Below are 27,501 nucleotides of genomic sequence, written 5' to 3' on the forward strand. Positions count from 1 at the left end.
AACATCTATATCTGGCCCTCAGGGCTTTCCCCAAGCCACGCTTCTCAAGGGTGCCTCAAGCACTTTCCCGAGGCTGGAATGTGCCCTTGAATTCCCTCAGGCCTCAAAAGTCTTATACAGAAATATCCAAAGCCTTTGGGTACCTGTGGTAGGAAGTTCCACTCAGTAAAAAAAATAACTTGACAAACATTTACCACGCTTTAACGGTGCCCACATTTTATCATCTGAAGCTGCCACCTCAGCCTGCAACCTGTGAGATAGACAGATACCAGGTTGTTTTTCAGTGTGCAGAAAATCGCACTCGACAAACCCTCTGTGAGTGAGCAGCCCAGAGGCCATTTTGTTGATTGTCATTCCCATTTAAGAGGATGAAGACAGGGAGCCCTGTGGCAGCCGGCCCAACAAGAATGACGTCTTTCTCCAGAATGACGTCTTTCTCTGGGCAGCTACGTGGGGAGTTTGTGTGTGTTTTGCTGTCCCACTATAGTAAGATCTCCCAAAATCCAATAACCCACATCCCAACGTCACTTTGCTGCCACCAAAGCCCCACTCCCCAATCCCTTCTGATAATTGTTTTGAAAAGGCAGTGCTCAGAGATTACGCTGATGTCAAAACAGCTTGATAATCTGGTCTTTGGGGATCCGCTATCACTGACCTCTTTAACATAATAGCCACGTGGTGTCCCTGGGGTTGGGGAATGAGTTTTGACCTGCAGGGTAGAAGGCTCTGGAAGGAAGGTTTTGTGCTGGTGGAGGGGGAAGGAGTGATGTTCAGGTCATGACCTACCAGCAAAAGTGTACCAGCAAAAAGCCTTTGCCATCTTGCTTTTTAATTTTTTTGCTTTATTTATTGTTCTTATACTCTTAAGATCCTCAAAGGATGTGCATTCCTCTATGTCCCCATGGGTGAGCATGCCTTCTCCCTTAGAACAGGGGTGGGGAATCTTTTTCAACCCAAGGGCCACATTACCTCCTAGGCAGCCTCCCAAGGGCCACATGGTGGTGGTGGGTGGGGCCAGAGGCAAAAGTGGCATAGCAACAAATGAACATTTTGCCTTTGTACAGCAAGCGAGATTCTGCATGCACCACTTTCCTCCGTCCTGACAAGCAGGAGCCATTATCCAAATTCAAGGACATGAATTTCAATCTTGGCAGAAAATGCTCTTGAATGGGAAGCTGGGCAAATGGGAGGCTTGGTCAGGTAAAGAGGCCCAGAGCTATCTTATTTATTAACTTTTGTCTTTCCAGAGAGCGCTCTGGATGGCAAACAGCAAAGCAGTAAAACAATACAATTACAAATGAAATATTTAAAAATGTTAAGAATGCATAGAAATCTTATAAAACATACCATTACTGTTAGTAATTTCAAGGTCACAAAGAACAGTAGCTTTTAGCCATCAAATGCCTCAGTAAATGGGAATATTTTTAAATTCCTGCTAAGTATTAGTAACGAGGGAGAGGGGCACACTCAGCTGGGAGGACGTTCTGGAAATGAGGAGCCACCACCAAGGAGGTCTTTTCATGGTCTGACAGGCTTGATAATATTGGAGGCACTCTTTCAGGTATTTTGGTCCCCAGCTGTTTAGGACTTTTGTACACCAGTACTAACACTTTGAAAAGGGCTTGGTAGCTTGCTACCCAGTTAGTGAGGAATTCTCAGAAGAACCAATGGCCCATGATCCCATTGGGCCGAGCTCCTTGCCAACTCAGCAGCCACATTCTGCATTAGCTGCAGCCTCAAGACCGTCTTCAAGGGCAGCCCCATGGGCAATCTTTCATAATAAGGCACCCTGTGTGAGGCCAAAATTTGGTGCTCCCAAACAGATCTTCTCAATTTTGTACCCCCTCGGTCCGATGCCCTGTGTGAGGGAACCACCCGCACCACCCTAAATCTGGTGCTGGCCATGTCAAACGCATTATATAAATCCTATAGGAGGGGGGTGATGCTCTTCTGATGCTCCCAGAGGTTAAGATCAGCAAAGAGGGCCCTCTTGACAGTTCCTCTGCCCTCATAAGTAGTCTGGGAGAGGGCCTTCTCTGTGGCTGCCCCAGGTTGCAGAATTCCCCATAGAGCTGTGTCTGGCACTTCACTGTACAACTTTTGGTGAATGCTGAAAATGCACCTCTTACACCAGGCCAGAACAGAGTGGAGTGGCTGGATAGACATGGGACTATGATTTTGAGAGGGGTCTACTCCAGGCCCTCCTGATAGAGGCAAAGGGGGGACCTTTTGGTAAAGATTATTGAAATTGGGCTTACATTTCCTATCCTGGCTGGGCCTATTACTAGCTTTGCATGACCCTGCCTGAGATGTGTGTTTTCAGAGGCCGTCCTATTCCTGTGACTGTGATCTGTTTTAACTTTTTAATTCTGGATTTTAAATTGCTGTAACCCACCCTGGAAAGTTCTAGTGAAGGATGGGCAATCTAGTAGTAGTAGTAGTAGTAGTAGTAGTAGTAGTAGTAATAATAATAATAATAATAATAATAATAATAATAATAATATTAATCAATCGGCCTACAGAGCCTTTTGGTAACTTCCCTGCCATGATGGCGATTGGTTTTATTTATTTCTTTGCTAGGCCTAAGCAGGTGCACCAGAAATAGTGATATATAACACACTTGTTTTGCTTTTGCACACAGTGTGCATCTTTAGGTGTTCCTCACCCATCCCTCCAGGCCCCAGGGATGCAATTAAGGTGCTGTTCTTAAGAGAGGGGAAGAGGTATCTATGGCAGCCCAAGCATCCTTTGCCTCCATCCCAATCCCTCTAATGAGACAGCCGCCTCAGCACCTTATCCCCATGGCTTTGTTTCAGCAGAACCTGTTGTAAGAGGGCATTTGGAGCAATTGCTACCCACGGAAGACAAAGGGTGCACTTTCTCTTTCTCAGCTTATCTGGGCTCCAAGCTGCTAAACAGAGCACCCGCGGGAGGGAGGAGGCTGGGGGGGGGGATTCTCATTATCCCTGTTCTTTCCCTTTTGGGAGGCAGCTGGGCAGACTTTAATAGATTACATTCAGGATTTCAGATTGTTAACAGCAACGGAGGGTTCTGCTTGGAGAGGCGAACGTACGGCTGAAAGTCCTGGGAAGCTGTTTTGAGCCTTTCTGTAGGTGGACACAATCTTCTTCAGTGGGGAAAATCTTCCTTTCAAAAAGAAAAAGAACAAACACACAACTTTCCCCCTTTGGTCTTTTAAGCCCATACTGCTTCTTCCAAGGTAGGTTGCTGGTTTTGACTTCTTTTATTAATAAAACATCATGCCAAATAGATGGGCTGAATATTTCTGGTTACAAAAAAAATGGGATTGGTTTTGACCTCCAGACCAAGGCCTTTCCCCATCTCTGCTCTTACAAATTTCTGACTTTTTATCATCGTTTCGCTGAATCCAACCATGTTTTACTCGGAGTCGTTACATTGAAATGAATGAATCCAAGCTAGTTGTGTATTAATTTCAGTGGATCTACTCTGAGTAGGGATAACATTGGATGTGGCCCATTGACTGGAAATTAATGATAATTAAAGGAAACTTCCATGTCTGGAAATAGTATACCTTTTGAATATCAAGATGCTGGAGGAGGGGGCAAGCAAAAGCAGGTAGCTGCCACCTTCATGCTTCCAGAGACATCTGGTACAGTAGTTGGAATGTGGGAAGCTGCCTTATACCAAGTCAGATGGTTCATCTAGTGTTTTCTACACTGACTGGCAGCGGCTCTCCATGAATTTAGACAGGAGTCTTTTCACAGCCCTTCCTGGAGATGCTGAGGATTGAACCTGGGACCATCTGATGCTCTACCATTGAGCTAAAGGATGCAGCACTAGATAACCCCTTAAATCTCACCTGTATGTTGCTTCCTGCGAGAGAGAAATGTATGTGTATTGCTGGCCTGGTTAACAGAGAGGGATGTTACTATTGAAAAAGGAACTTGTTTCTGCTTGGCATCTTTTAAGCAATGCTGACAATTATTTTTACTTTAAAATATGTATCATCTTTTCCAACAACGAAATGGTGCTCATTCCTATGCCATTTGGTTTTTAGCAGCAGAAGCAATCCCCATTTTTATCCTTGTAGACATGATGCTGTTATGATTTTTAAGTGAGTTTAAAATGAAAAGTTGCACATATTTCTCAGGGTTGGCAAATGCTCCTTTTCTCTTTTTGTGTGTGTTCTGGCATATCAGGAATGTAGAAGCAGTTGTACAGCATGGTATTATGGGTGAATGATAAAATGTGAAGTGTGTGCACATGGCTGTCTTACAGGGAGGCCCGGTAAAACCAGTAAGTCCAGGTTAGAAAACTCCCTAGATGCACTGCTGTTCTAGAGCAAGATCTAGACTCCTCCGCCATGCCACACAACCAGAGACTGGATCCCGGGATGTGCCCCAGGATCTACTGCAGCCCCAGAGAATGGCATCTGGGGAGGGTGTCTGAAATTTGCTGTCCTGTGTGGATTCATTTGAGCTCTTAAAGCTTGTTTGTTTTTCAACTGTGCCTTCGCCCAGAGGGAGATGAAACGCAATGGACTAGCTGTGTTGGCACGGCCGGCTGATGCACTCAAGGTCCCTGATGCTCTGGTGTGTTTGTTATGGAGGATGTTGTCCTGGGCATGGATCTGCTAATCTTGGGTTAGCTCAACACTTGGGTGGAGTCTGGACTCCTGTTTTGGGCATAAAGCATTTGATTGCAACTGGGAACCTCTGCATGTGCAGAGCTGGTGCTGTACTACTGAACTAAGATCCCAGTCCTCATGGTTCTGAAGAAAGGGACAATTTAAATAGGAACATAGGAAGTCACCGAATACTGAGCCAGGGTCTTGGCCTGGAGCCTTACCTCAGCCTTCCCCAGAGATGCCAGGGATTAAATCGGGGACCCTCTGCATGTAAAATTGCAGTCCTCATGGACCTGCGACCTTCTGCATGCAAAGCACCCGTTTCACCACTGAGCTTACCACCCTTTCCCAGAATAAATGGGCTTGGCTGTGCCTAATGGGGAGTTGTAGTCCAAAATCATTTGGAGGGCACCAGGTTGGGGAAGACTGCAATAGATGGTTGGGCTTATATCCACCTAAGTTAGGCACAGCATAGACCCATTGAAATTACTGAACTTGCTAGTCATGGCCAGTAATTTCAGTGGGGCTACACTGCTTAGAAATAACTTTGGGTACAACCTGATGTCCTTCGCCTTAGCAGATGTGACGCAGCATCTCCCTTGACCCGATAGCTTTTCATACTATTCAAATTGCAATCAAATCAGACCCGGAGATTGCTTAGTTAAATGGCAATGTGTGTGATGCATGCAAAGTGGCAGCCTTTTCAAGCCCTGGTGTGAGAGGGCTGGGTTTCTACAGGGCAGGAGCTGGACTGCTAAGGTAGGTGTTTGTTCTCTGTTCACCCCTGCAAATATCTAGCCATTGAGACAGTCCATACTTGTCCAGAATCAGGTTCTTATAAAATTTATGATCTGTTTATTTCATAAGATAGTTTCTCATTTGTCTAGTCTTAAGTTGAGGAACGGCTAAGGGAGCTGGGCATGTTTAGCCTGGAGAAGAGGAGGTTAAGGGGTGATATGATAGCCATGTTCAAATATATAAAAGGATGTCACATAGAGGAGGGAGAAAGGTTGTTTTCTGCTGCTCCAGGGAAGCGGACACGGAGTAATGGATCCAAACTACAAGAAAGAAGATTCCACCTAAACATTAGGAAGAACTTCCTGACAGTAAGAGCTGTTCGACAGTGGAATTTGCTGCCAAGGAGTGTGGTGGAGTCTCCTTCTTTGGAGGTCTTTAAGCAGAGGCTTGACAACCATATGTCAGGAGTGCTCTGATGGTGTTTCCTGCTTGGCAGGGGGTTGGACTCGATGGCCCTTGTGGTCTCTTCCAACTCTATGATTCTAAGTTTGGTTTGACAATTTTTTTTTAAAGCATGTTTAAAACGTTTGGCATTTTAGTGCAAATTTCTCTCAATATGCCTGTTTGTATGCAATTTGGCTGAAATATACACATTTTGAAAAGCATTTCCGCCTAATGTATATCCTTTGCATGCTGTATGCATTGTTATGTACACTTTAGCTGAGCTAGGGAATCAGGATTGTTTTCAAATTCTTCCTGAAAGTTGATATCGATGGAGACGGTCACACCTCATTAGGGAGCGGAGAATTGCTGTTGAAAAGACCTTGTCATGGGTCAAATATGAAAGACATATTTGCAGAAACAGATAGCAAGGAGACCTTAGCTGCAATATTGCTGGCATAGGCTGTCTCCTCTCCTCTCCTTGCCTGTTCCCAACCCCACCCTGTGCCAGAGAAAACTCTGGGGTTGGGAAAACAGCAGCTGTGCTTGAACGTAATATGTGGCCTTTCAGATATAATGATTTTAGTGGTTTTAGACATCAAACATACATCAGTGTTGTTTGCCCCTTCCTCTTTGGAGGCTTCCTGGCCAATACATTAGTTAGAAAGAAATGCATTTCTGGTGGTTCCCTTCAGATGTTTTGGACTACAGCAATGAGTCCCATGTGCTGGCTGGAACAGATGGGTTTTGTGATCCAGAACTTCTGGAAGGTATCAAGTTGGATAAGACCTCAGTGTTATCAATGGATTCAATAGTTGGCCTCTCAGTTAAAAGACAGGTATAGAATTGTAGAGTTGGAAGGGACCCTCATGATCATCTAGTCCACCCCCCTGCAATGCAGGAATAAGCAGCTGTCCCATACGGGGATCAAACCTGTGACCTTGGCATTATCAGCACCACACTCTAACCAACTGTTACTTGATTCAGTAATATAAATGTGAACAACAGTAATATGAACACAGATGCCCTTTGGGAGATAGCTCTGGTGTGTTATACCCAACTCAGAGCTGACCCATTAAAATATCGGTACATAAACCTAGGCTAGCCATGCCCATTATTTGAATGGGTCTACTCTGAGTAACTTCAAAACTGGTGACAACCCATTCTTAGCAGGAAATGGCACCCCAAAGGATTTATTTTTCATCCCCTAATTACAGAGCCAAAACCATCTTAAAAATAATAATGAAATATGGGTGGCATCCAGTGCCAGTCCTTCACAGGGTAGACCCAGGGTAGACTAACTTTCATTTCAGTGGGTCTGCTCTGAGTAGGATTCCTTAATGTACAGCCTCCCATTGATTAAGGAAGTAGTAAACCAATGAATCAAATTCCCATTGATAAACCAACCAACAAAAGCTGCTGAGGCAGAACTGTTTGGCCAACAACTTGCAGTGTGTGGCTGTGTTAAACTGCGCCCCCTGGAAACAATCTGGCAATATGTTGGTTTTGTGGAGCTTAACCCCTACCTCCCCCCCCCTTTGTTCACCATCAACCACAGTCCTGCCAAACAGCAGATTTGCTTAGGGATTTAATCTCTCATTTCCATCAAGCCAGCAACAGCTGCTTGCTCTCTTCCCCTCCCCTTCCTCAGACCCTCCTGCAGGAGACAGCATTTAGAAGGATTTGTTAGTTAAATGCTAATGCCACCAGATAAAACTATGCAAATCATAGGATGGGGGGGGGGGAAGCATCACTTTCCCATAAGCCTGTCCCCACAGCCTACTTTGAAATACTGCGTATGCTGGGGTCATCCCCAGATAGAGAGTGCCAACCTCAAAGGGCTTCCCAGCTCTGGATTTCAGAGTCATCACCAGGGACTCTCACACTTACCCCACAGAATTATTTGCAAAGGAGACATAGACTCCTTGTCTAATAGTGACTGCCAGTCTCTGCAAGCGCAGCAAAATAACACACTTCGGCTTCCAGAGAAAACTTTGCTTTGACTTTTATTTTTAACAGTTCCATTTTCCTAGACCTTATGAAAACTGGTTTCTCAAATTCCATTTGCTTGTGTCCACAGCCAATGAGAGGCTGTGAGAGCCTTTGCTGAATGAGGATCCCAGTGGAGGGTGTAGAGAGAGGCTTTCAGGGACCAAGGCAGTTCCTTACCCCATAACTAAACTAACTTTTGCCATTTAACACTATGCAAACAATGTCTAGTTTACTAAATGTATTCAGGACACAGCAGTCACTCTAGGGAGGCAGATTATGTTGTTTTAAAATACACATAGTCCTGCCTTTACTCTGGGACAAAAGGCTCATGCTAGCTTTCCCCAGGAGTTCCTTTGTTTTTTGAGTTGAGGGCCCTGGAAAATCTCCTCTCTGTACAATTTAAAGCAGGAGTGGGGAACGTCAGGCCCAGGAATCAAATCTGGCCCTTCAGATTTCTCTATCCGGCCCTTTGGACTCTCTCCAGGCCACACCCCTCACTTTCCTTTCTTCACATCCTCCTTGAGTGTTTTTGCCTGGCTGGATCCCCACTCCCGGTTTAAAGGCATAGGAACTCTTTTTTGCTGGGCATTTGCCCACCCTCTCAAAGAGCCCCTCCCCCAAATCCACCAGGCATAGGATGGCCACCTCTGACCTGAAAAAACCCCACTTAGCACAGTGAGACTTTGTGTGATTAGCAGAAATGTAATAGGTGAGATCATGGGGAATAATGTGGTGATGGGGGAAGAGCTTGACCTGTTGAGGTTATAGTGCCAAAGGCTTGTGCAGATGCAGAACCAGGGCAACCGGAGGCTCAAAGGGAGATTGCTCATTACACCAAAGTTTGTCACCAGAGGTAGGAAAGGCACCAGCTACATCTGTCATATTTCCACTTGTCAGCTTGCCCACAGCAACAGGCACCGACTCCTCCTGTGGTTACTATATATATACAGTCATGAAAGATGATGTAGAATAATAGAATTGCAGAGTTGGAGGGGGATCCCCAAGAGTCATCTAGTCCAACCCCCTGCAATGCAGAACTTAAGGCAGCCTGTACCAACTTGATGCCCTTCGGATGTTCTGTACTACTACTGCAACATCTCTTGCCCCTCCCAATTTTATTTTTAAATTTAGTTTTTGAGATTTTAATTTTTGCTTTGGGGAGTTGCTTCCTCTTTTTGTCTGTGTTTTTGTGGAAGGGTAGATTTTTTTCCTGCTTTTGTGGGTGTGATGGTGGAGGATCTGAGCATCACCAGTTTTTCCTTTTGTGAAATGGGTATTTTGTGATGGATTCAGGGGCACTGAGCTCAGAAGGCTGACTGGAAAGAAATTGCATCTCAGAGGGGAGAAGGTTCCTTCCTAGGGCCAACGTTTCAACCTGCGGTTGTGTTGGAAGCAGCAGATGTTTCAGGATGGTTTTGCAAACTGACCCACATCCAGTCCTTCCCCATCAGTGCTTGGGGAAACAAAGTATATGCAAAGGCAAGATCCAACATGGCCATTAGTCCCAATTTCCCTGATGCATCCACTGTGGGTGTTAACACCTCCTGTTCCCTCTCTAGAGCTCTGTCCTTTGAAAAGTTTTGCTTGATGCAAAGTCAGGCTATTTTACTTGATCAGCAGGCAGCCCGCCCTAGAGACAACTTGGACCAATTCTTATTTTTAGTTCAATCTTTCTTTAACCGACATTAGTCCCTTTGTAGCAAACTCAGGTGCCAAGAGCCAGCAGGATGCTGGGAAACGTGTGTGCACTGGAAGTGTTGTGGGTTCAGGATTTATCTCATTTTTACGACATATTATTGAATGCAGTTGGTATGTTTGTTTTTATGTAACCTGTATATTTTTTCCTCTCTCTCAAATACAAGCTCTGAGGTTTGCAATATCTATAAACAATCTTAAAAAAATTAAGCTTGGGAGTGAGGGAAGAGGAGACTCAAAACACCAAAGTGTCCTGGGAGGGTTCAGTATGCTCAGGAGCCATGCAATGTTTAGTGTTAGTTGGAAAGGAAAGCATGGTTCAAAATCTCTGCCATGAAGCTTGCCGACCCACCTTAGCTCAGTCACTACTACTTATACTCACAACAGTCCTGCTAAATAGGTTAGGGTAATTTCTTGCGGGGGGGGGGGGGCTCCAGCATGCACTCCTTGGAAGAGGGACAAATAAACCAATTAAAATCTATTCACCATTTTTAATTTTCTGTCTAGGTTGACGCTTCTCCTTCTCTGACCCGAACAGCCACCGAGCCACGTCCCCATGGATGAATGGGAAGCCCCTCAGTGGAAGAAGGAAGTCGAAAGCCTTAAGTACCAGCTGGCTTACAAGAGGGAGATGTCCTCAAAAACGATCCCCGAGTGAGTCCACAAACAGCTTCCTTTCTTGCTGTTTCTCCTTCCTACCACCTTATACAGGGACGCGGGTGGCGCTGTGGGTTAAACCACAGAGCCTAGGACTTGCTGATCAGAAGGTTGGCGGTTCAAATCCCCGTGATGGGGTGAGCTCCCGTTGCTCGGTCCCTACTCCTGTCAACCTAGCAGTTCAAAAGCACCTCAAAGTGCAAGTAGATAAATAGGTACCGCTCCGGCGGGAAGGTAAACGGCGTTTCCGTGCGCTGCTCTGGTTTGCCAGAAGCGGCTTAGTCATGCTGGCCACATGACCCAGAAGCTGTACGCCAGCTCCCTCGGCCAATAAAGTGAGATGAGCGCCGCAACCCCAGAGTTGGCCACGACTGGACGAAATGGTCAGAGGTCCCTTTACACACATGGCTAAGTGCATTCCACATAAGTAGAATCCAGCATACTAAGAACATCAGGCTTATTTTAAGCCTCCCTCTCAGGTTTCTATTCCCAGTAGTGACAAAGATAGGCTTGAAATGGAGTGGGGGAAAAACCTAATGTTGGGTACCTGCTTTGAATGTAGATGGTCCCAGGTTCAATCCCCAATGGCATCTCCGGGTAGGGCTGGGGCTCTGGCCGGAAACCCTGGAGAGCTGCTGCCAGTCAGTGTGAACAATACTGAGCTGCCAACACCATTGTGCATTGCATCCTTCTCTCTTGAGAAATCCTGGGGGCTGCTGTCCTATGAGAAAGTGGAGGCTTTTGAGGGCAGATACTCTGCCACCCTCAAAATCCTCTAGCTGTGTGTTTCCTGCTGGCAAACGTATTTAAAAGCTACTCAGGAACATGAATCTTAAGAATGAAGAGCTTTCCCTAAGATATTTGGCTCTAGAAATACACATCACAGCAACAGAAATAGATGCAGGCCTGGGATCTTTCTAGGTACCCGAGAAGCTTCAGTTCACAAGCCCGCAAGTTTTCATCTATGTAGAGAGTGCCTCTGGGTACAATAAGATGGTATGTGGTTGGGGTCTCACTGGCCCAGCACTCTGATGTCAAACCATCTACCTTGTAAAGCTGGTGTACTTAGCCTGTGGCCTCCAGATGATGCTGAACTTCAACTCCCCAGCGAGTATGGCCATAGATGATGGGGAGTTATAATTCAGCAGAATTTTTTTTTGTTAAGTTTAAAAAAAGGGAAAGAAGGACATGAGGTTTGGGACCAGGCCCAAGATACTCTGGACTCAGCCAGACATTGGCCTAATACTGCAACGAGGAAAGACCCTCATGTATTCTCTTTCCACCCTAGATTTCTTAAGTGGATAGAAGATGGCATTCCAGAAGATCCATTTCTGAACCCAGAGCTGATGAAGAACAATCCGTGGGTGGAAAAGGGGAAATGCACCATCCTCTAACCCATTGCCTCCCAAAATTTCGATAAATAAAAATGGCTTCCTTTGGAGATACTCAAAATTGCATGAAAACTTAATGTATAAAGTTTTTATTTTAGTTCCTCCCTATGGCTAAACTCACTTTTACCCCCCCCCCCTTGCTATCACAGTTGAGTTCATATAGTGGCTAATTAAAGGTTTCCCTCATTTGTATGATTTGGGGAAGAGAATTCTCCCTTCTCCTGGGTTAAAATGGGAGGTGCACTTCAAACCACCAACATACAGATTTCACAGAACAGGCAGGCACCCTCCCTGCAAATGTTGTACAATCAAGTCCATTGCACCCCCTTCCAAATCCAACTTTCCCCCCTTTGCCTAGGGAGATAGGGGCTCAGGAATACCTATGTACTTTCTGGAGCAATGGTGATGCTTCTGGGGGTTCCCTTCTACCCACCAGCTATGGTCTGGGCTGAATGAGAGAATCCAGGTGTATGTAGAATTGCTTCCCTCCTGTTCATATGTTGGCAGTGCTGGGTAGCAGAATCGGTGCTGAACGAGGTCTTCCAGTCTTGACAGATAGACATATCTAAGAGTGGATCACCCTTTCTCAAGGCATGTCACACTCTGTCCTATTGGCACACTGGTGGGTACCCCTGTTCACCATTTGGGAACCATCACTGAAGAGAGTACGGATGTGAAAGAGACCCCACTGTTTTGAATTTTGGCACCACCATCTGGAAGATATAGGGACATTGGATGCTGCACAGGATAATAAAATGGTAGAGTTGGGAGGGACCCAAAAGAATACTCTAATCCAACCCCCTTCAATGCAGGAATCACAACAAAAACTAAGCAAAATTTGCAGCTTTATGAACCCTGTAGTTTCTCTTTCCTATACACCTGCAATTCTTTTTTTGTCTTTTTAGGGGGGACTTGTAAAGGAACAACAAGTTTTATAAAATAATTTTTGATTACTTTAAATACTTTTTTTTGTATCTTGTAGGATATACCGTTTTGCAGTTAAAAAAAAAAAAGCTAAGCAAATGTGACAAGGGCTTCTAAGCAAAATAAAGAAAGTGATACTGTGCATGTCTCAAATTTATTCCTTTCTTTTTATATATAAAACAGGATTCAATACAAAAGCATACAGAAACATTTTTGTTCAAAATATCCTTACATGGTACCCACATGCCAGCAGACTCATGTGCTGCCTGCCTACGTTTCAATCCCTAGAACAAATCTTTAATGTAAATATTCCTCCGAACTGCATTGGAAACACCTTCATTGAACCGGAACCAAACATCGCTCTGTCCAACAGCCTTCCCAATTTGTTTTTCTATTCGGTTTTTCTCAGGTTCCTGATTGGCTGTTGGGAAAGGCGGAAAAGAAAGGATGAAGGAATTTTCAGGGATGGGAGCCTATGGTCCTTCAGATGTTCTTAATTGCCAACTTCATCAGTCCCAGCCAGCATGACTAATGGTCAAGGAAAATGGGAGTTGTAGTCCAATAACATGTGGCGGGCCACAAATGTTCCATTAGTGCTGCAAACTGATTATGCAACAGACTAAGTGGAGATTTGAACCCTGATCTCCCAGGTCTTAGATCATCACTCTTAACCACTACACTACAGAGGCAAAGCCAGGACAAAGAGGTTCAACCTCAGCATTTGCCCAAAGCTGTATAATGAAGGCACCAGATGGACCTCTGTGGGGAGGGAGTTCCACAACTTAGGGGCCACCACAGAGAAGGCCCTGTGTGTATGTACCAAGGCAGCTAAAGCATCTTCTCTGCTGGCACCATCTATCCACTTCAGTAAGCCCAGTCTCCCTCCCCCTGCTAATGGAAATTTCCTCCCCACCCCAGAACATACCTGCTGACGGAGACACATTTTTCTTGACAATCGCACGGCCAAAGAAATCTGTTTCTGGCTGCGGAAAGGAACAGAAGCCATTATGAGAGTGCACCATCTACTCCCCACATCACCCACAGTTGTTAAAGGCAAAGGCAATCCATCTGCCTAGTTTCACTAGAGAAGCCCAATGTCACATGGGCATGGTGCTTTGCACAGGACTTCCAGCATAGCTACAGAATGCGGGCTTACTCTGGAATGTGTTCTGATGCATCTGGAGACATTTGCTCACTGATGATCACCCATGCAAATAGCTACCAGGCAGACCCCATTGTGTTTCCTGGAGAACAACTCTCTAAACCAAGGAATGTCTTGCAGCGGACACTGCAAAACCAGCAAAGTATTGCCCAATCCTGGAAGGCTTTTAACCTTAATAATTTGGAATGCTGGCATTCAAGGGCTTGGCAAATTGCCTTGGAAAAGGTATCTCATAAACTAAAGGGCAGAGAACTTGAATGACAATTTTTTTAGTATCTATAGCATCATTTTCTTATTTGAATGAACTGCATGGTCACTCAGCGCCACCAGTATATGTCAATGTCTAGCTTATTTAAGACAATACAGAAACTTTATTCTCAATAATGATGGAATTCACAAGTAGAGAATACTTGTATTTTTATAAAGCTTTATTATTTATAAAGGGAATCTTTGTATTTGTTAATATTTTACTGTCCCTTTGGAGCTGCGCTGTATCTTTGTATTTTAAAGTTCAGATTTTTGATTCTTTGGGGGTTTTTTTGTTAGGGTTGCACTTTTTTTCTTGGTTAACAAAACAATAAAATATAAAACAAAACAAACAAGCCCCCGCCCCCCAGCAAAGGGACATCTAGTTTGCAGGCATCACACTATAGCATTGCACAACTGCAAGTAAAGGACCATCCTATCTAAGGCACGGCAGCAGGCAGCCTCAAAAGAAAGGCTGTATAGCTCAGTGCATCTGCTTTGAATGCAGAAGATCTCCATGTCTGGTTGGGGAGAGACTCCCTGCCTGAAACTTTGAAGAACCGCTAGCAGTAGACAATTCTATGGGGTCTGACTCAGTATAAGGCAGCTTTCTATAGGTTCACCAACCCGCTGGATAAATTAGTTTTATTATCCACACCTCTCCCTTAACTCTGTCCCAAGTACTGTTCTCTTAGTGAAAAAGAATGCTATGCATGAGGTCTGCAACCCAGCTTCAGCCTCGTGGAAAAGGCTGTTTGGGATGCAGCATATTCCTGTACCTTTGAGTTGCACCTAGAAGCCAGCATTTGCTCTCATGCTAACATAAAAGTGGCCTTGCTGATCTTTACGATCGCCATCCACCGGTCCTCAAGAAGCCACCACCCCGCTTTTACCGCAAACCAGTGGACATCAGGACTGGCTCCCCAGTGCAGTGGAGCTGCAATAATAGCCTCCCAGCAGCGGTGCTGCTGCCATTTAGTGGGAGGATGGGGAATACGATGGCTGCCAGGTGGAAGCTGTGCAGGTGGCATCAGTTAGACTGCTGCATTGGCTCCACCAGTGCACCTGTGCAGCCCATACCTTGTGACTGCTGCTCGTGGGTTTGAGCTCCACACGGGGCAAAAGATCCCTGCACTGAAGGGGGTTGGACTAGAAGGACCTTGTGGTCCCTTCCAACTCGACAATTGTAGGACTAGACAGCAAAAAGAAGAAAGGAGAGCTTCACATGTGCACTGGGACAAGACCCGGCAGAATTGCTGCCCTTTCTCAACTATAGCACAGGGCAACTATAGCACAGTTGCCCTGTGCTATGGCTCTCTGCTGCCTGCAATCCTTGGACGCTGCCCTCACCTTCTCCTCAAATGTGGCTCTCTTCACAATCTGGTCGAGACGCTGTTTGTGGTTCCGCACTCTGGATTCGGGCAGTGCCGGCTCATGGCTTGCTTTGTGGTTGCTTTCTTTCGGGAGCAAAGTTGTCTCCATCGCCTGCAGGGAAGATGGAGACAGGCAGAGAAGGGTTAGTTAATTTATTGTATTTATTTGGAGAATCTTTCTGTATCTCTTTTCAGTTCTGTTGAGGCGCTTTACGTATTATGTATTCATCACGTTCACACCCTGCTTTTTCCTTGAGGGAGCTCAAGGTAGCGTACATGGTTCTGTTTCATCCTTACAATTCTGTGAAGTAGGTTAGGCTGAAAGATGGCGACTAGCACCAGATCAGCCAGCGAGCTTCACAGTGGAATGAAGATTTGAATCCTAGTCTCCTGGGTTCTAGGATGACACTCTAACCACCATTCATTCATTCATTCTCACTCTGTCTGTCTGTCTCTCTTTCTCTCTCACACACAATCTACATAATCAATAAATTCCAATGACTAAAACCAAGCCAGAAAAGCAAGAAAAAAATGAAAATGCAAAATCAACACCAGGCCCCATTCTGGACTGTTCTGCTCACCATAGTTTCCTGGTTTGGCTGTAACAGAAACCTATGGTTAACTGCTGCTTCCTGGCCTGTTTACTCTACTTGCAGAGGGAGAGGAGAAAAACAGCTACATTTTGATGCATGAAGTTTGTGCATATCTTGGTTTATTATAAGAAGCCAGCCTTCACCAGCCTGGTGCCCTCCAGATGCTTTGGAGTACAACTCCTGTCAGCTCCAGCATTATATGGCTGTCTTGGCCAGGGCTGATGTCGTCCCAAACAACAACCAAGATTTGATTGTCCAAAAGCAGCTGGTCTCTTTTATTCTTTTCCCTTTAAAGTTTTCGAATTCTAAAATACCATTCACTATGGTCAAATATTTTTTCCATAGGTTTTCTTTCTTTCTTAAGAATCACGTTTGTTTACTCTCTCTTTCCCTTTCTTGTATAAAAAAATATGGGGTGGGGTGGGGTGGGGTTGTCTATTATTTCATTTCCTTTTGTACTATATAAATTCTTCCCTTATCAGCCACCCCATATGAAACCTAATTAAACCTACAATCCCACAGCCTGCTTAATTAGCAAGGCTGCTTGTATTCTGCATTTAAAAAACGAAACAGCAACAAGGAAAGCTCAGCTCTGCGGCTTGTATAAATTATGCAAATCTACAAATTTTCTCATTTTGCAAATCAGGGGAGTTATTCCGCAAGAGCTACACAGAGTCCCAGCCACTGATAGTCTTAAAGAAGCAAGTCTTGTCTTCAGAGATTTCAGGAACCATTTGGTACACAATTTCCAGCGACTCACTGCAGCCATGAAGACTAGGAACTCAACAGATGTCGAAGATTTTCAGACAGCTTAATTCTAGGACTGATGTTGGATGTATCAGCAGAAGTCACACTGCACAACACAGCCGTGGCTGCCAGTTTGTACACCAGCATTGCATATTAGGAACAAAAAAGCAAACACCTGGTGTGTGTGTGTGTGTCTGCATCATGCACTGCAACTTGGCATAAGAAGTCTATCACCACCCAAAACACAGGAAGAGACCTGTGTGATTCAAAAGCTTGCATTGTGTATTTTAATAAGTAGCTGGCCCAGATTCTCAATTAGTCTTTGGCTCCTTGTTCCCTTAGGCGTTTGCCGCGAAAGACCTTTGAGCTCATTTGGTCCCCGCAATTCCATGATTGCTGCAAGCCTGGAACTATTTCCAGTTTCCATCACTATTGGCTAACAGTATATTTAGAGATCTGGTCTTGGACAAGGAAATGCCACCCTCTAGGGGACAGAAGCTTACAATGCTCTCTTCCATCATCATGATAATTTGATAGTAGACTCTCCTCTGTTGGAGGTTTTTAAACAAAGGTTGGATGGCCATCTGCCAGGGATTCTTGAGCCATGATCCCTGCATTGCAGGTGGTTGGACTAGATGACCCCTGGGCGACCTTCCAACTCTACTATTCTACGATTAGGAACAAAAGAATGTGTTCTTTGCTGAATCAGACCACTGATCATCTAGCTCAATACAACACTGGCTGGCAGCAGCTTTCTAGGTTTTCAGGAAGCAAATCTGTCCAAGTTTCAACGAATTAGGTGTGACTAAGCTTAAGGTAAAAGGAACCCTGACCATTAGGTCCAGTCGTGACCAACTCTGGGGTTGCGCGCTCATCTCGCTCTATAGGCCGAGGGAGCCGGCGTTTGTCCGCAGACAGCTTCCGGGTCATGTGGCCAGCATGACTAAGCTTAAGGTACCAGCTGCCAACTAATTTTTCAACTCCACGCGGACCACCAGTCTGTTCTTCATAGAATCACAGTGTTGTAGAGTTGGAAGGGAACCCTGAGGATCATCGAGTCCAGCCCTCAACAATGCAGGAATATGCAGCTATCCCATACAGGGATCAAACCTGCAACCTTGGCATTAACAACACCAAACTCTAACCAACTGAGTTACCCACTGTCCATGCCGTGATCTCTTGGGTAGGATATATTTAGCGACACAAAAAGGCCTTAAAGCCACAGAAACTGGGCATCCTGTTCCCACCCTCCTCTTAGTTTATGTTCGCCTTACCATCTTCAAAAAAAGGGCCTTCACACAACAGGTTTAGGATGGCCTATTAGAGATTTCCTTTAGAGTGGCCTAGAAGACACCTGCTTCTTGGGAGAAAAGTAATGACAAACATAGACAGCATCTTAAAAAGCAGAAGCATCACCTTGCTGACAAAGGTCCGTATAGTTAAAGCTATGGTTTTCCCAGTAGTGGTGTATGGAAGTGAGAGCGGGACCACAAAGAAGGCTGATCGCCAAAGAATTGATGGTGCTGGAGGAGACTCTTGAGAGTCCCATAGACTGCAAGAAGATCAAATCTATCCATTCTTAAGGAAATCAGCATTGAGCGCTCACTGGAAGGACAGATCCTGAAGCTGAGGTTCCAATACTTTGGCCACTTCATTAGAAGAGAAGACTCCCTGGAAAAGCCCCTAATGTTGGGAAAGATTGAGGGCACAAGGAGAAGGGACGACAGAGGACGAGATGGTTGGACAGTGTTCTCGAAGCTACCAGCATGAGTTTGACTAAACTGCGGGAGGCAGTGGAAGACAGGAGTGCCTGGCGTGCTCTGGTCCATGGGGTCACGAAGAGTCGGACACGACTAAACAACAACCACCACCACCACCACCACCAGAGATTTTGAAGGCACTTGAGCTAAGCAGAAAGTAACACCAGAAGCCTCTTTAATCCAGATTTCCACTAGCAAATTATAGTTATAAATTTCAGTCTGCCGCATACAAAAAAACAGCTGTGTCGCTCTTCCCACCCCGCAACAGATATCACCAATGTTTCCTAGTATGAAGAGGACGGAGACATGTAATGTCAAAGGATCAGTGCCAAGAACTCATGTGGTGGCAGTAATAGGCACTTGGGCCCACCAGAGGGCAGAAGAGCTTTCTAAAAGAATTTGACCATTATGACTGTCCTCATGTAAACCTCAACATGAATGTTATGGCTGTCAATGAACTGATGCCAATCCCTTCAGCTGCAGTTGAGTAGCACTTAAAAAAAAAAAAAAAGGTCAGACATTTGCTGAGCTTAGAAAACAGCAAGCTTTATCACCATGGTGGAGAAAAATGACTGCTAACACATTTGCAAAGCTAAGCAGCGCTTTGCGAGGGCTCAGACATGATTTCTGGTGCTTTGCAAGGCCCCAGAAGTTGTGCTGGAGGCCCAGTAGACTGGGTGCTTGAGCACCCACATTTTTTGTGTGGGTGCCTGGACCCCCAGAGCCCCCTATAGTTGGCACCAGTGGGCTCCATCCACCACTGGCAAGTGACCCACAGACAGTTACCCAAAAAGGAAAGTGGTCATCAGGCTGGAAAGGGGTCCTATCCCCTTCTCTGGACCACTAATTTTCAGGGATTTTTCTCCTTGGGGAACCTCTGGTGCAGAAGGCTTGTTTACCAATGAACCGTTGCATGCTGCAAAGGATTCTGGGGCATACACAAGATCTGTAGAGGGGCCTAAGCCAGGCCCACTTATTCTTTGAGCCACTTGCTCTCCCCAAGAGCCATCCAGCCACTTACCTGGCCAGAGTTCCGTGCATGAAGGAGGGCTTCCGTCCGCCTCATTTTCTCCAGCTCAATTTCTCTTGCGATAAGCTGCTTGGCTTGGTAAGTCAGCGGTTTCCGAAGCGGGAGATCTGGGAACCTACACACTTCCTCCATGTTTCTAGGCATTGCAGTGGAATAGATCAGTGCAGAAGAATTATAAACAAGAAGAAAACCATACTAAAAAACAACAACTTATCTATCTCTGCTCATCTGTGGGGGCCGCTGACTGCCTTTCAGCCTAACTTACATCACAGGGTTGTAGTGAAGATGAAATGGGGGGGGGGAGAACAATGAATGCCACCTTGAGCATTAAGTTGTACACCTGTCCACACTTGCCCCCCATTATTCTTAAAAGGGTAGACAACAATTAAAATAAAGTTATTAAAAAACAACAACCACAGAAGGTATATACTTGCAGCTAGCATTTTGGCAGGTTTGTTCAAATTAAGGTGTGAAATTCATTTCTCCCAGTTTCCTAGCATTCAAAGTTCTCTTTCTTGTGTACTGCCTTCCTAACACCAACCCGAAACAGCTCCTTCCCAGTTTTAGGGCCTCTGTGAGCAGTCTTAGAAACTGGGATAGAAAAGCTAGGAGCCAAATGGCTTCTGGGACCTGGGTTGTGGGCGCCAAAACAGAATGTCTAGTCGGCACTTAGGTGTGTGTGTTGTTCTGATAAGCATGAACTAACATGTAATTCACATGAGTGACACATTGTTAAGATCACATTTTTAGCAGAAGATTATTAATACATGTTTCATTTTAAAATAAAAGTATTGGTACCGTACTTCAGTTTTAAAAACACTCTACTCTTTATTGTTAAACTCCTTAGCATATTGTCTATCCTTAACATATATTTCAAGCACATACATTTTAGTAATCCTTGAGTGTCAGCCAGGTGTAAAAAAATGGCAACCAGACTTTTTGAGGTGCTTGCAAATGGAGAATCTTTAGGTGCAAAATGAGCCTGGAGCCCTCTTAATTTTAGACCCTGTCTGTGAGTACCCTAGTCAAAGTCATCTTTCACTGCACCAGAACCTGTTACTACTTGCCAGCATCCTGTTGCAGGCAGTTTCACCCACCAGAAGTCAGAATGTTTGTGAGCGTTCCATGGCTCAAAAGGAAAAAATAATGCCCATGACATCTGTTCCCCACTTCTTAACTTGGTTTTGGTTATTGGAACTGCAAGTTTGAAAGAAATCAAAATGTGCACTGTATAAAGAACCGTTATATATTTCTCTCCAGAAGATGAAGACATCAGATGTTAGAGTAAGAAAGGAAAGGAAAAGGATACCGCTAATCAATGCACAGCTAAAGGAATTAATTGAGACAGACACTGACAAGGCAGCCTAGGCTGAACATTGCAAGGTTTATTGGTCTTCTAGAGTTTTCAAGCAGAGACTTGGAAGGAAATCATTTTTAATACAGCAAACAGGAAGAAAGAAGGCAGAGCTCCTGAAATGCAAGGGCTGTCACTACTGAATGTGCCAAGCAAGTGGATAGAGACAATCCTGACAACATACACAATTTCAACATTTGAGCTTCAGATGCAAAAAACAAAATGCCTAGTGAGAAATTTGTGATTTCTAAAGTGTGGAATTTTAACCTCAAATTTGAAGTGGAGGTGAAATGCGCCTCAAAATTACTTGTATGTGAATTTTGGTGGCAAATACGCTTGATATATTTTCTGGAATGTACAAAGCACTTAGCAAACCTTTGATATTCTGCATCAGCCTTAAGACGCTGGAAGAATCTACACCACAGAGTCAACCCTGAAAGCAGCAGATCACTTTTTAACAGTGCTGGACCCGAGTAAATACGGTAATATAAAATAAAGCAAGCAAAGCGAGATTCTTAGATCTTGAGACTAATCCATGTTAAAGAAAAAGAAATGGTAACAAGAAGCAACCCATCTACTATGCTGGATGTGCCAGATATTAATTAAATCTAATTATCTCTTTGAGAAAGAAACACTGAATCGTCAACTGCCTCATTTCGACACCTGCTGCAGACAGACAGAGCTCCAGTTTTAAAGAGAAACAGGAGGCTTAGCATACTAGGAAACGCAGAGGAGTGTTGGAAGGGAGCAAAAGAACTAGCACTTTAATCAAGTAATTCACAAAAAATGGTGTCACAAAAAATAAGTTAATTAAAATAGTTAGGGGCCCCCTATGAATCTGAAGGACCCCTTTGCACTAGAGGCTGCCTGCAGTGTCTCTGAATGAGTTGCTGCTCTGTCTCGGTTCCTTCAAATTGATCGAACAATTTCCACTGAGGGTGGGGAATTCTGCCCCACATCGTGCAATCTTATCATTCCATCAGCTCCATCGTGGCGGAACTACCCACCCTTCGAGGAGTCTGCCTGGTGCCCGTCTGCATGAGTCAGCGCTTTGGGCTTGCCTCCTTCCAAACGAAGGATCTTCCCTGATTGGTGACTCATGCAGAAACACAGAGGGTGGGATCCTCTGAAGGCAGCTGATTTGCTTTTGCTTTCCCGAAAAAGAATCATCCTTTCAGCTCTAAGAAGCATGGTATGTGCCCTGAAAGTTTAACCCAGGAAAAAGCAAGGGTACCTTTAAAACTCTTTTAGGAAACCCTGCCATAACCACAGCACAGTAGACAAATTTGCGCAAAAAAATCCAGCAAATCTAAGCCACAGCTATGCATTAATTAGACAAACCCTCTTGCGGCCAAATGATACACAACGTATTTTGCCATTTTTAGTCAGAAAGCTTTGTTACAAAGATGGTGGCCAGCAGTGAGGTGGGGGCTCAATGAAGAGTAAAAGTCAAGAATCAGTGTCTTTTCAAGTGCTGTTGCCTGCCTCTGAAGAGCCAGCGTTTTCCACACACAGGTCTTCAGCCTTTCTCGGTGACGCCAGCCACCCAGGTTGAACCAATCCCCTCAACTCTTCCCACAACGAAATGTCTTGGCGAGTTCTTCCTTCCACGAAGTGCCCAAACATAGCACCTCCTCCCTGCTTTCCGCTGGCGAAACTCAGCTTTTCCTTCACGATACCCTGCAAAGTAAGATGACGGAGCAGCGAGGCTCAGAGACTTGGCTCCTGCGTCAGCCAATCGGAAGAAGAAACTCGCCGGTCTCCTCTGGTGTAGACACCCAAAAATGCAGCTGCTCTAAGGAAGAACGGCTCTCTTGTATATGATTCTTTCTATCCGAAACCGGAGGGGAAGTTTCATCTGCTGAGCTCAGATCTGTGCCTGCCGCTCTTTGGCCTCAAATGGAGCGATGGGTCGGCCACAGGTGGACTTTGGTGCCTTCTGGACCGGCGTGTGGAGGACCTCACTGTTTGACAAAGCCCACCCCATTGTAAGTGTACTTGTCGCTCAAATTCCTCACTGCCTCTTCCACCGACGACGACTGCTGGAGGCTGGCTGGCAGGTAAATAAACAGATAAATCAGGCCGAGGAGGAGTAGGGCGATCACCAGCGGCACCCCCCAGTCAGTCACGAACAGAGTCTCCTGGCAGCGGGCTTGAAACATAGAAGCGGAAGGCGGGCTGGCATCCTAGTGGCCCGACGAGGAGGGGAGAACCGGAGGCATCTTCAGCTTCTTCGCGCCTCTCCGTCAAAAGCCAAAAGGCAGCTGTTTTCTCTTCCTCTAATCCGATTAAGGCCAAACAATCTTGGCTAGGCTGGTTTTGAGCCCGGCAGCGGGGAGAGATTCCAATGATGAGAATATGAATAGAAGGCAGCAAATCAGAAGTCTGTCCTGTTGATCCCCTCAGCAGGGGGGCTGACGGCAAAGGTGGGAGGAGAAATATATCTGTGCCTTGAAAGGGTGGGGAGCTCTGAAAACTTAATATATTCCTGGAAAGAGGGCAGCTCAGTTATATCTGATAGAGATCAGGGTGCAGAAACCCAAACTGATATGATACAGGAAAGAAGAAAACGGAAATTTCTCCCATCCCCTGAACACGCAGACATGAGTGCACTAAGCCCTTTGAATGAATGTAAGGGATTTGGAGTGAAAAAAACATTTCCAGCTGTATTAACCTTGAACCTGATTTTGCAGAATGGAGGGATATTGTTTCTTACTTATAGTGACGGGTAAATCAAGGGCAAAAATTTCTCATTTGAGTGAAAGGAGCCCCAATGCAGTCTTGTGTTAGGACAGGTGGCTTAGAAGAAAGAAAACAAAACTTGGCTCAATGAGAAATCCAGCTTGAGTCTTGACATGATGATTGCGGAAAACCCCCACTCTAACCTGGCTGCCTGGGGTGAGTTAGGAGTTGCCTCTAGGTGATTAGGCCTTTAGCAACTGACCCTCCTATCCTGGCTATTTACTACAGGGCTGCAGAGAACCAATGGCCTTTCAGATGCTGCTGAACTATGACTCCCATTAGCCCTAGCAAACGTGCCCAATGTCCAGGTATGCTGGGAGTTGTAGTTTAGCAACATCTGGAGGGCCAAAGGTTCCTACACCAGCCTTAAGACACACAGGAAGCAGGCTTATACCAAGTCGGACCATTGATTCATCTACCTTAGTATTGTCTGCACCGACTGGCAGGAGCTCTTTGTGGTGGCAGGCAAGGAGTCTTTTTCCCAGTCCTGTCTGGAGATGCCATCTGGGGGATTGAGCCTGGGATCTCCTCCAGGCAAAGAGAGATGCTCAGCTATGGCCCTTCTCCCACTGTTTATTATGGGAAGGCTGAACCATCATAGAGGGTGGGAAGTAATTAACAACACAACCCACTAAGATTTTCTTACCCTCATCACTTTAACATCTAGGCCAACCTTGGTAAAATTACTAGTCCAGGAGCATTTTTACCAACTTACCTAGCTCAACTGGGGACACGGGTGGCGCTGTGGGTTAAACCACAGAGCCTAGGACTTGCCGATCAGAAGGTTGGCAGTTCGAATCCCCGCAATGGGGTGAGCTCCCGTTGCTCGGTCCCTGCTCCTGCCAACCCAGCAGTTCGAAAGCACATCAAAGTGCAAGTAGATAAATAGGTACCACTCCAGCGGGAAGGTAAACGGTGTTTCCGTGTGCTGCTCTGACTTGCCAGAAGTGTCTTAGTCATGCTGGCCACATGACCCGGAAGCTGTACGCCGGCTCCCTCAGCCAATAAAGCGAGATGAGCGCCGCAACCCCAGAGTCGGTCATGACTGGACCTAATGGTCAGGGGTCCCTTTACCTTTACCTACCTAGCTCAACACATTTCTATTAAGCATTTGGAGACTAACAGAAAAAAGTTAACTAACTTTGGACAAGCTAACTGCTTCAAGAGTCGCCTAAAGGTGATTTTTTCCTTAGTGTAGGTGACTAAGTCAATATACAAGCCTGATATGGGCCATCTCCCACATTATGGTTTTGCTACAAGAACTGAAATGTAGAAGTGTAGCACAACTCCAGAATGCTTCCCTAAACTACCCATGATTTCCACAAAACTCAACACATCCATGCATGCGTTCGCTCACAGGAAGAGAGAAGACAGATTGGGGGGGTGGGGAATCAAAGAGGATCAAACCTGATTAAGTGAGTGGAGAGGAAGTGGTGGGGGCTGGATCACAGGAAGGGAAAAGTGATGTGTTTAAAGTCGACATACCCAGAAAATGAAGGGGATATTTTCACCATCTGCTGAGGGAGGGCTGGAAACAACACGCTTGCTTCCAGATAATTTAGGCACAGAGAGAGAGAGCGTGCGCTTAAGCCGAATCCTTGAGTTTCTCTTCTACCCTGGATTATCTAATGTCACACGTGATGATGGCCAATGCCACCTCTGGGCTAGTGCCATATTAGGTCTTTTCTGAAAAGATCACTTGATAAATCAGTTTTAACTGGTTTTTATTATTATTAACAAACACAATAAAGAAAGGAGGAAGAAAGACACTGTAGTCAGAAACCCCCAACAAGGGCTTGGGGTGCTAATTTCAGAGGTATCCAAGGTCAAAAAAGCAGAAGGCGATTAAATGCTGCTTCTCAGCAATTCTGTACAAAACCTGCTAATCTCTTAGAATCGGTAATGAGATTTCTGCTCAGAGTCAGAGGGTCCCTCGTGCCCAAGTGAAAATCCGAACATAATATACAGAACGTGGAAGCACTGTGGATAAAAATATGACTCCCCAGGTACTGGATACAATTCTGAATCCAGAATTCAGATTCTTGGGATTCCCAGCTTTTTCGTAAAATGAAATGGTGGACCATGCCTGCCGAAACCTCAGCAGCCAGAGGGAGTGTTGATGAATTAACACCTGCCAATTTATTTTTAATTATTTATTTATCACATTTATACCTCAGCTTTCCTCCAAGGAGCTCAAGGTGGCCTCCATACGTCTCCTGCTACCCTTTACATCCCCACAATGACTGTGTGAGTGACTGGCCAGGGTGAGTGGGGATTTGAAGCCTGGTCTCCCAGGGTCCTGGTTTGGTTAGGGGTTGGGAATTAGCATACCCCCCCCATTAATAACAAGGTTAGAATAACTTATGGAGGACTGCTCAGTTTCCCATGACTTCCACTCAAGTATGTCCCAAGCAGCAAGATCTGGGCTGCAAAATAGAGGACCACTCTGCTTCCGAGTGAAATGCTGTCCCCAGAATGGAGTCACAAGGAAGGATGAGTGGGCCATGCTCTGAATTGTGAATGTCAAGGAGGAGCTCATGGATCTAGGTGCTCCTCATGTGGTGGGCGTGAGGAGAACATCAAGTGACCGTGTGTGAAATGCAACAAGATCAAAGGGTGCAAGGAGACTGAGCTTTCGTTTCTGTGTCTAACACAATGATTTTCTAAAGGGGGATGGTTTGCAGAGTTTACACCAGGGGTCCCCAAACTTTCTGGGCCTAGGGGCCCATTTGGAAATAGAAGAAACTGCTGTGGGCCCATTTCACAGAGAAAAAGACGGAGAGTGCTCAGAAAATACAAGCAAGAAGCAACCCTTTCACCACACACATACCCAAATGAGTAAAGTGGGGGAGAGGGGAAATGGAACCCCCACAAAAACACCTGCCTGGAAAAAAAGAAGGGCACAAAACCTTGGTAGATGCCAAGGAAAGGTGTTGGCGGGCCCTGTGGTACTGAGGAACCCAGGTTCACACCAAGAGCTGCCACTCACAAGTGGCAGGAAACTGGACCCCAGGATCTTTAAAGGGTTTGCCCTGCTTTGCAGTGGAGAGTGGTCCTGCAACAAGTAGTGATGGCTTTATAAAATGAGAAATAATCCATGGAGCATAAGGCTATCAAAAGCTATGATGACTGTGTTCTGATGGAGGCAGTAGGCTGGGAATCACAGGCAGGGAGAGTGCTGCTGCACTCATGTCCCCATCAGAACAAGAAAACAGGGTGTTGGACCAGACAGGCCCTAGCAGGCAGGCTCTCCTGATGCTCTTATACCAGGCATGGCCATACTTGGTCCTCCAGCTGTTTTGGGACTACAGTTCCTATCATCCCCGACCACTGGTCCTGTTAGCTAGGGATGATGGGAGTTGTAGTCCCCCCAAAAAAGCTGGAGGGCCAAGTTTGGTCATGCCTGTCTTATACAGTACTCACGGGTCAAGCGTGAAGACATACTGCCCTTCGGGGGTCCGCTCCTGGTGGTAAGTAAGATTATACGCCAACATGGTGTTGATTAGCTCCCCCAGCTGCTGCTTCTCTTTCTGACTGTACAGCTGGGTGTTCACCTGGAAATTGCAAATGGAAGACAGTGAGTAGGAATCTCTCTTGCTACTCCATGCTACTAGACCTCAAGGCAACATCTTATGGCTGACTTGGGCTAACTGCATATGGTGATTTGCTGGAGGATGCCCCTCTCCTGCAGAGCACAGGGCCGGCGGGTTAAATAAGGAGTAAGACGCACTTTTGGGTGGCCTTTCCTTCACTGGATATGGGCAGAGAGTTAAGAGAGGACCCACAAAGTGGGCAAAACTATAGCCTGGGGACAGCTTCGTTGTATCTTGCTGCCAAGGACAGAGTGGAGTGGGGGAAATGACTGCCTGCCCATTTGCTTTCCCCCCTCTTCCCTCCGTGCCCGTCTTTCCTTTCGTGTCGTGTCCTTTACATTGCAAGCTTACAGGCACAGACGGTCTAGTTTTAGTTGGCTGTATGTAAGAAGCTCTGGGAGTCTCTTTGGCTAGAGAGTGGTGTAAAAATCCTCTAAATAGATGTAGGCACCGA

The 27,501-nt window shown here is 45.6% G+C and overlaps 2 protein-coding genes across 11 annotated transcripts in view; one reads left to right on the forward strand and one right to left on the reverse strand.

The window, feature by feature from the left end:
- Window positions 1-12,587, forward strand: GNG13 (G protein subunit gamma 13). 9 transcript variants are annotated; one of them, XM_053365863.1, is made up of 4 exons: window positions 943-1,200; window positions 3,021-3,220; window positions 10,014-10,129; window positions 11,421-12,587. In XM_053365863.1, exons 3-4 carry the CDS (start codon window positions 10,032-10,034, stop codon window positions 11,524-11,526), a joined length of 204 nt encoding a protein of 67 aa, XP_053221838.1. In that variant the 5' UTR covers window positions 943-1,200; window positions 3,021-3,220; window positions 10,014-10,031; the 3' UTR covers window positions 11,527-12,587. The 9 variants fall into 9 exon arrangements, with proteins under 9 accessions (XP_053221834.1, XP_053221835.1, XP_053221833.1 ...); XM_053365855.1 differs by having other exon boundaries at window positions 947-1,200; window positions 9,983-10,129; XM_053365859.1 differs by lacking the exons at window positions 943-1,200; window positions 3,021-3,220 and adding an exon at window positions 1-315 and having other exon boundaries at window positions 9,983-10,129.
- The window catches only part of CHTF18 (chromosome transmission fidelity factor 18), a 40,626-nt gene continuing 25,707 nt past the window's right edge, over window positions 12,583-27,501 (reverse strand). For both annotated transcript variants that reach the window (XM_053365851.1, XM_053365850.1), the window contains exons 19-23: window positions 26,878-27,008; window positions 19,350-19,494; window positions 15,206-15,340; window positions 13,373-13,430; window positions 12,583-12,868 (exon numbers count right to left, since the gene is read on the reverse strand). In XM_053365851.1, coding sequence (XP_053221826.1) covers window positions 12,732-12,868; window positions 13,373-13,430; window positions 15,206-15,340; window positions 19,350-19,494; window positions 26,878-27,008 — 606 coding nt within the window. In that variant the 3' untranslated portion in view covers window positions 12,583-12,731. The remainder of the gene's footprint in view (window positions 12,869-13,372; window positions 13,431-15,205; window positions 15,341-19,349; window positions 19,495-26,877; window positions 27,009-27,501) is intronic.

The sequence above is a fragment of the Podarcis raffonei genome, chromosome 14, assembly GCF_027172205.1.
Source record: "Podarcis raffonei isolate rPodRaf1 chromosome 14, rPodRaf1.pri, whole genome shotgun sequence".
In the NCBI taxonomy this organism is placed as follows: Eukaryota; Metazoa; Chordata; class Lepidosauria; order Squamata; family Lacertidae; genus Podarcis; species Podarcis raffonei.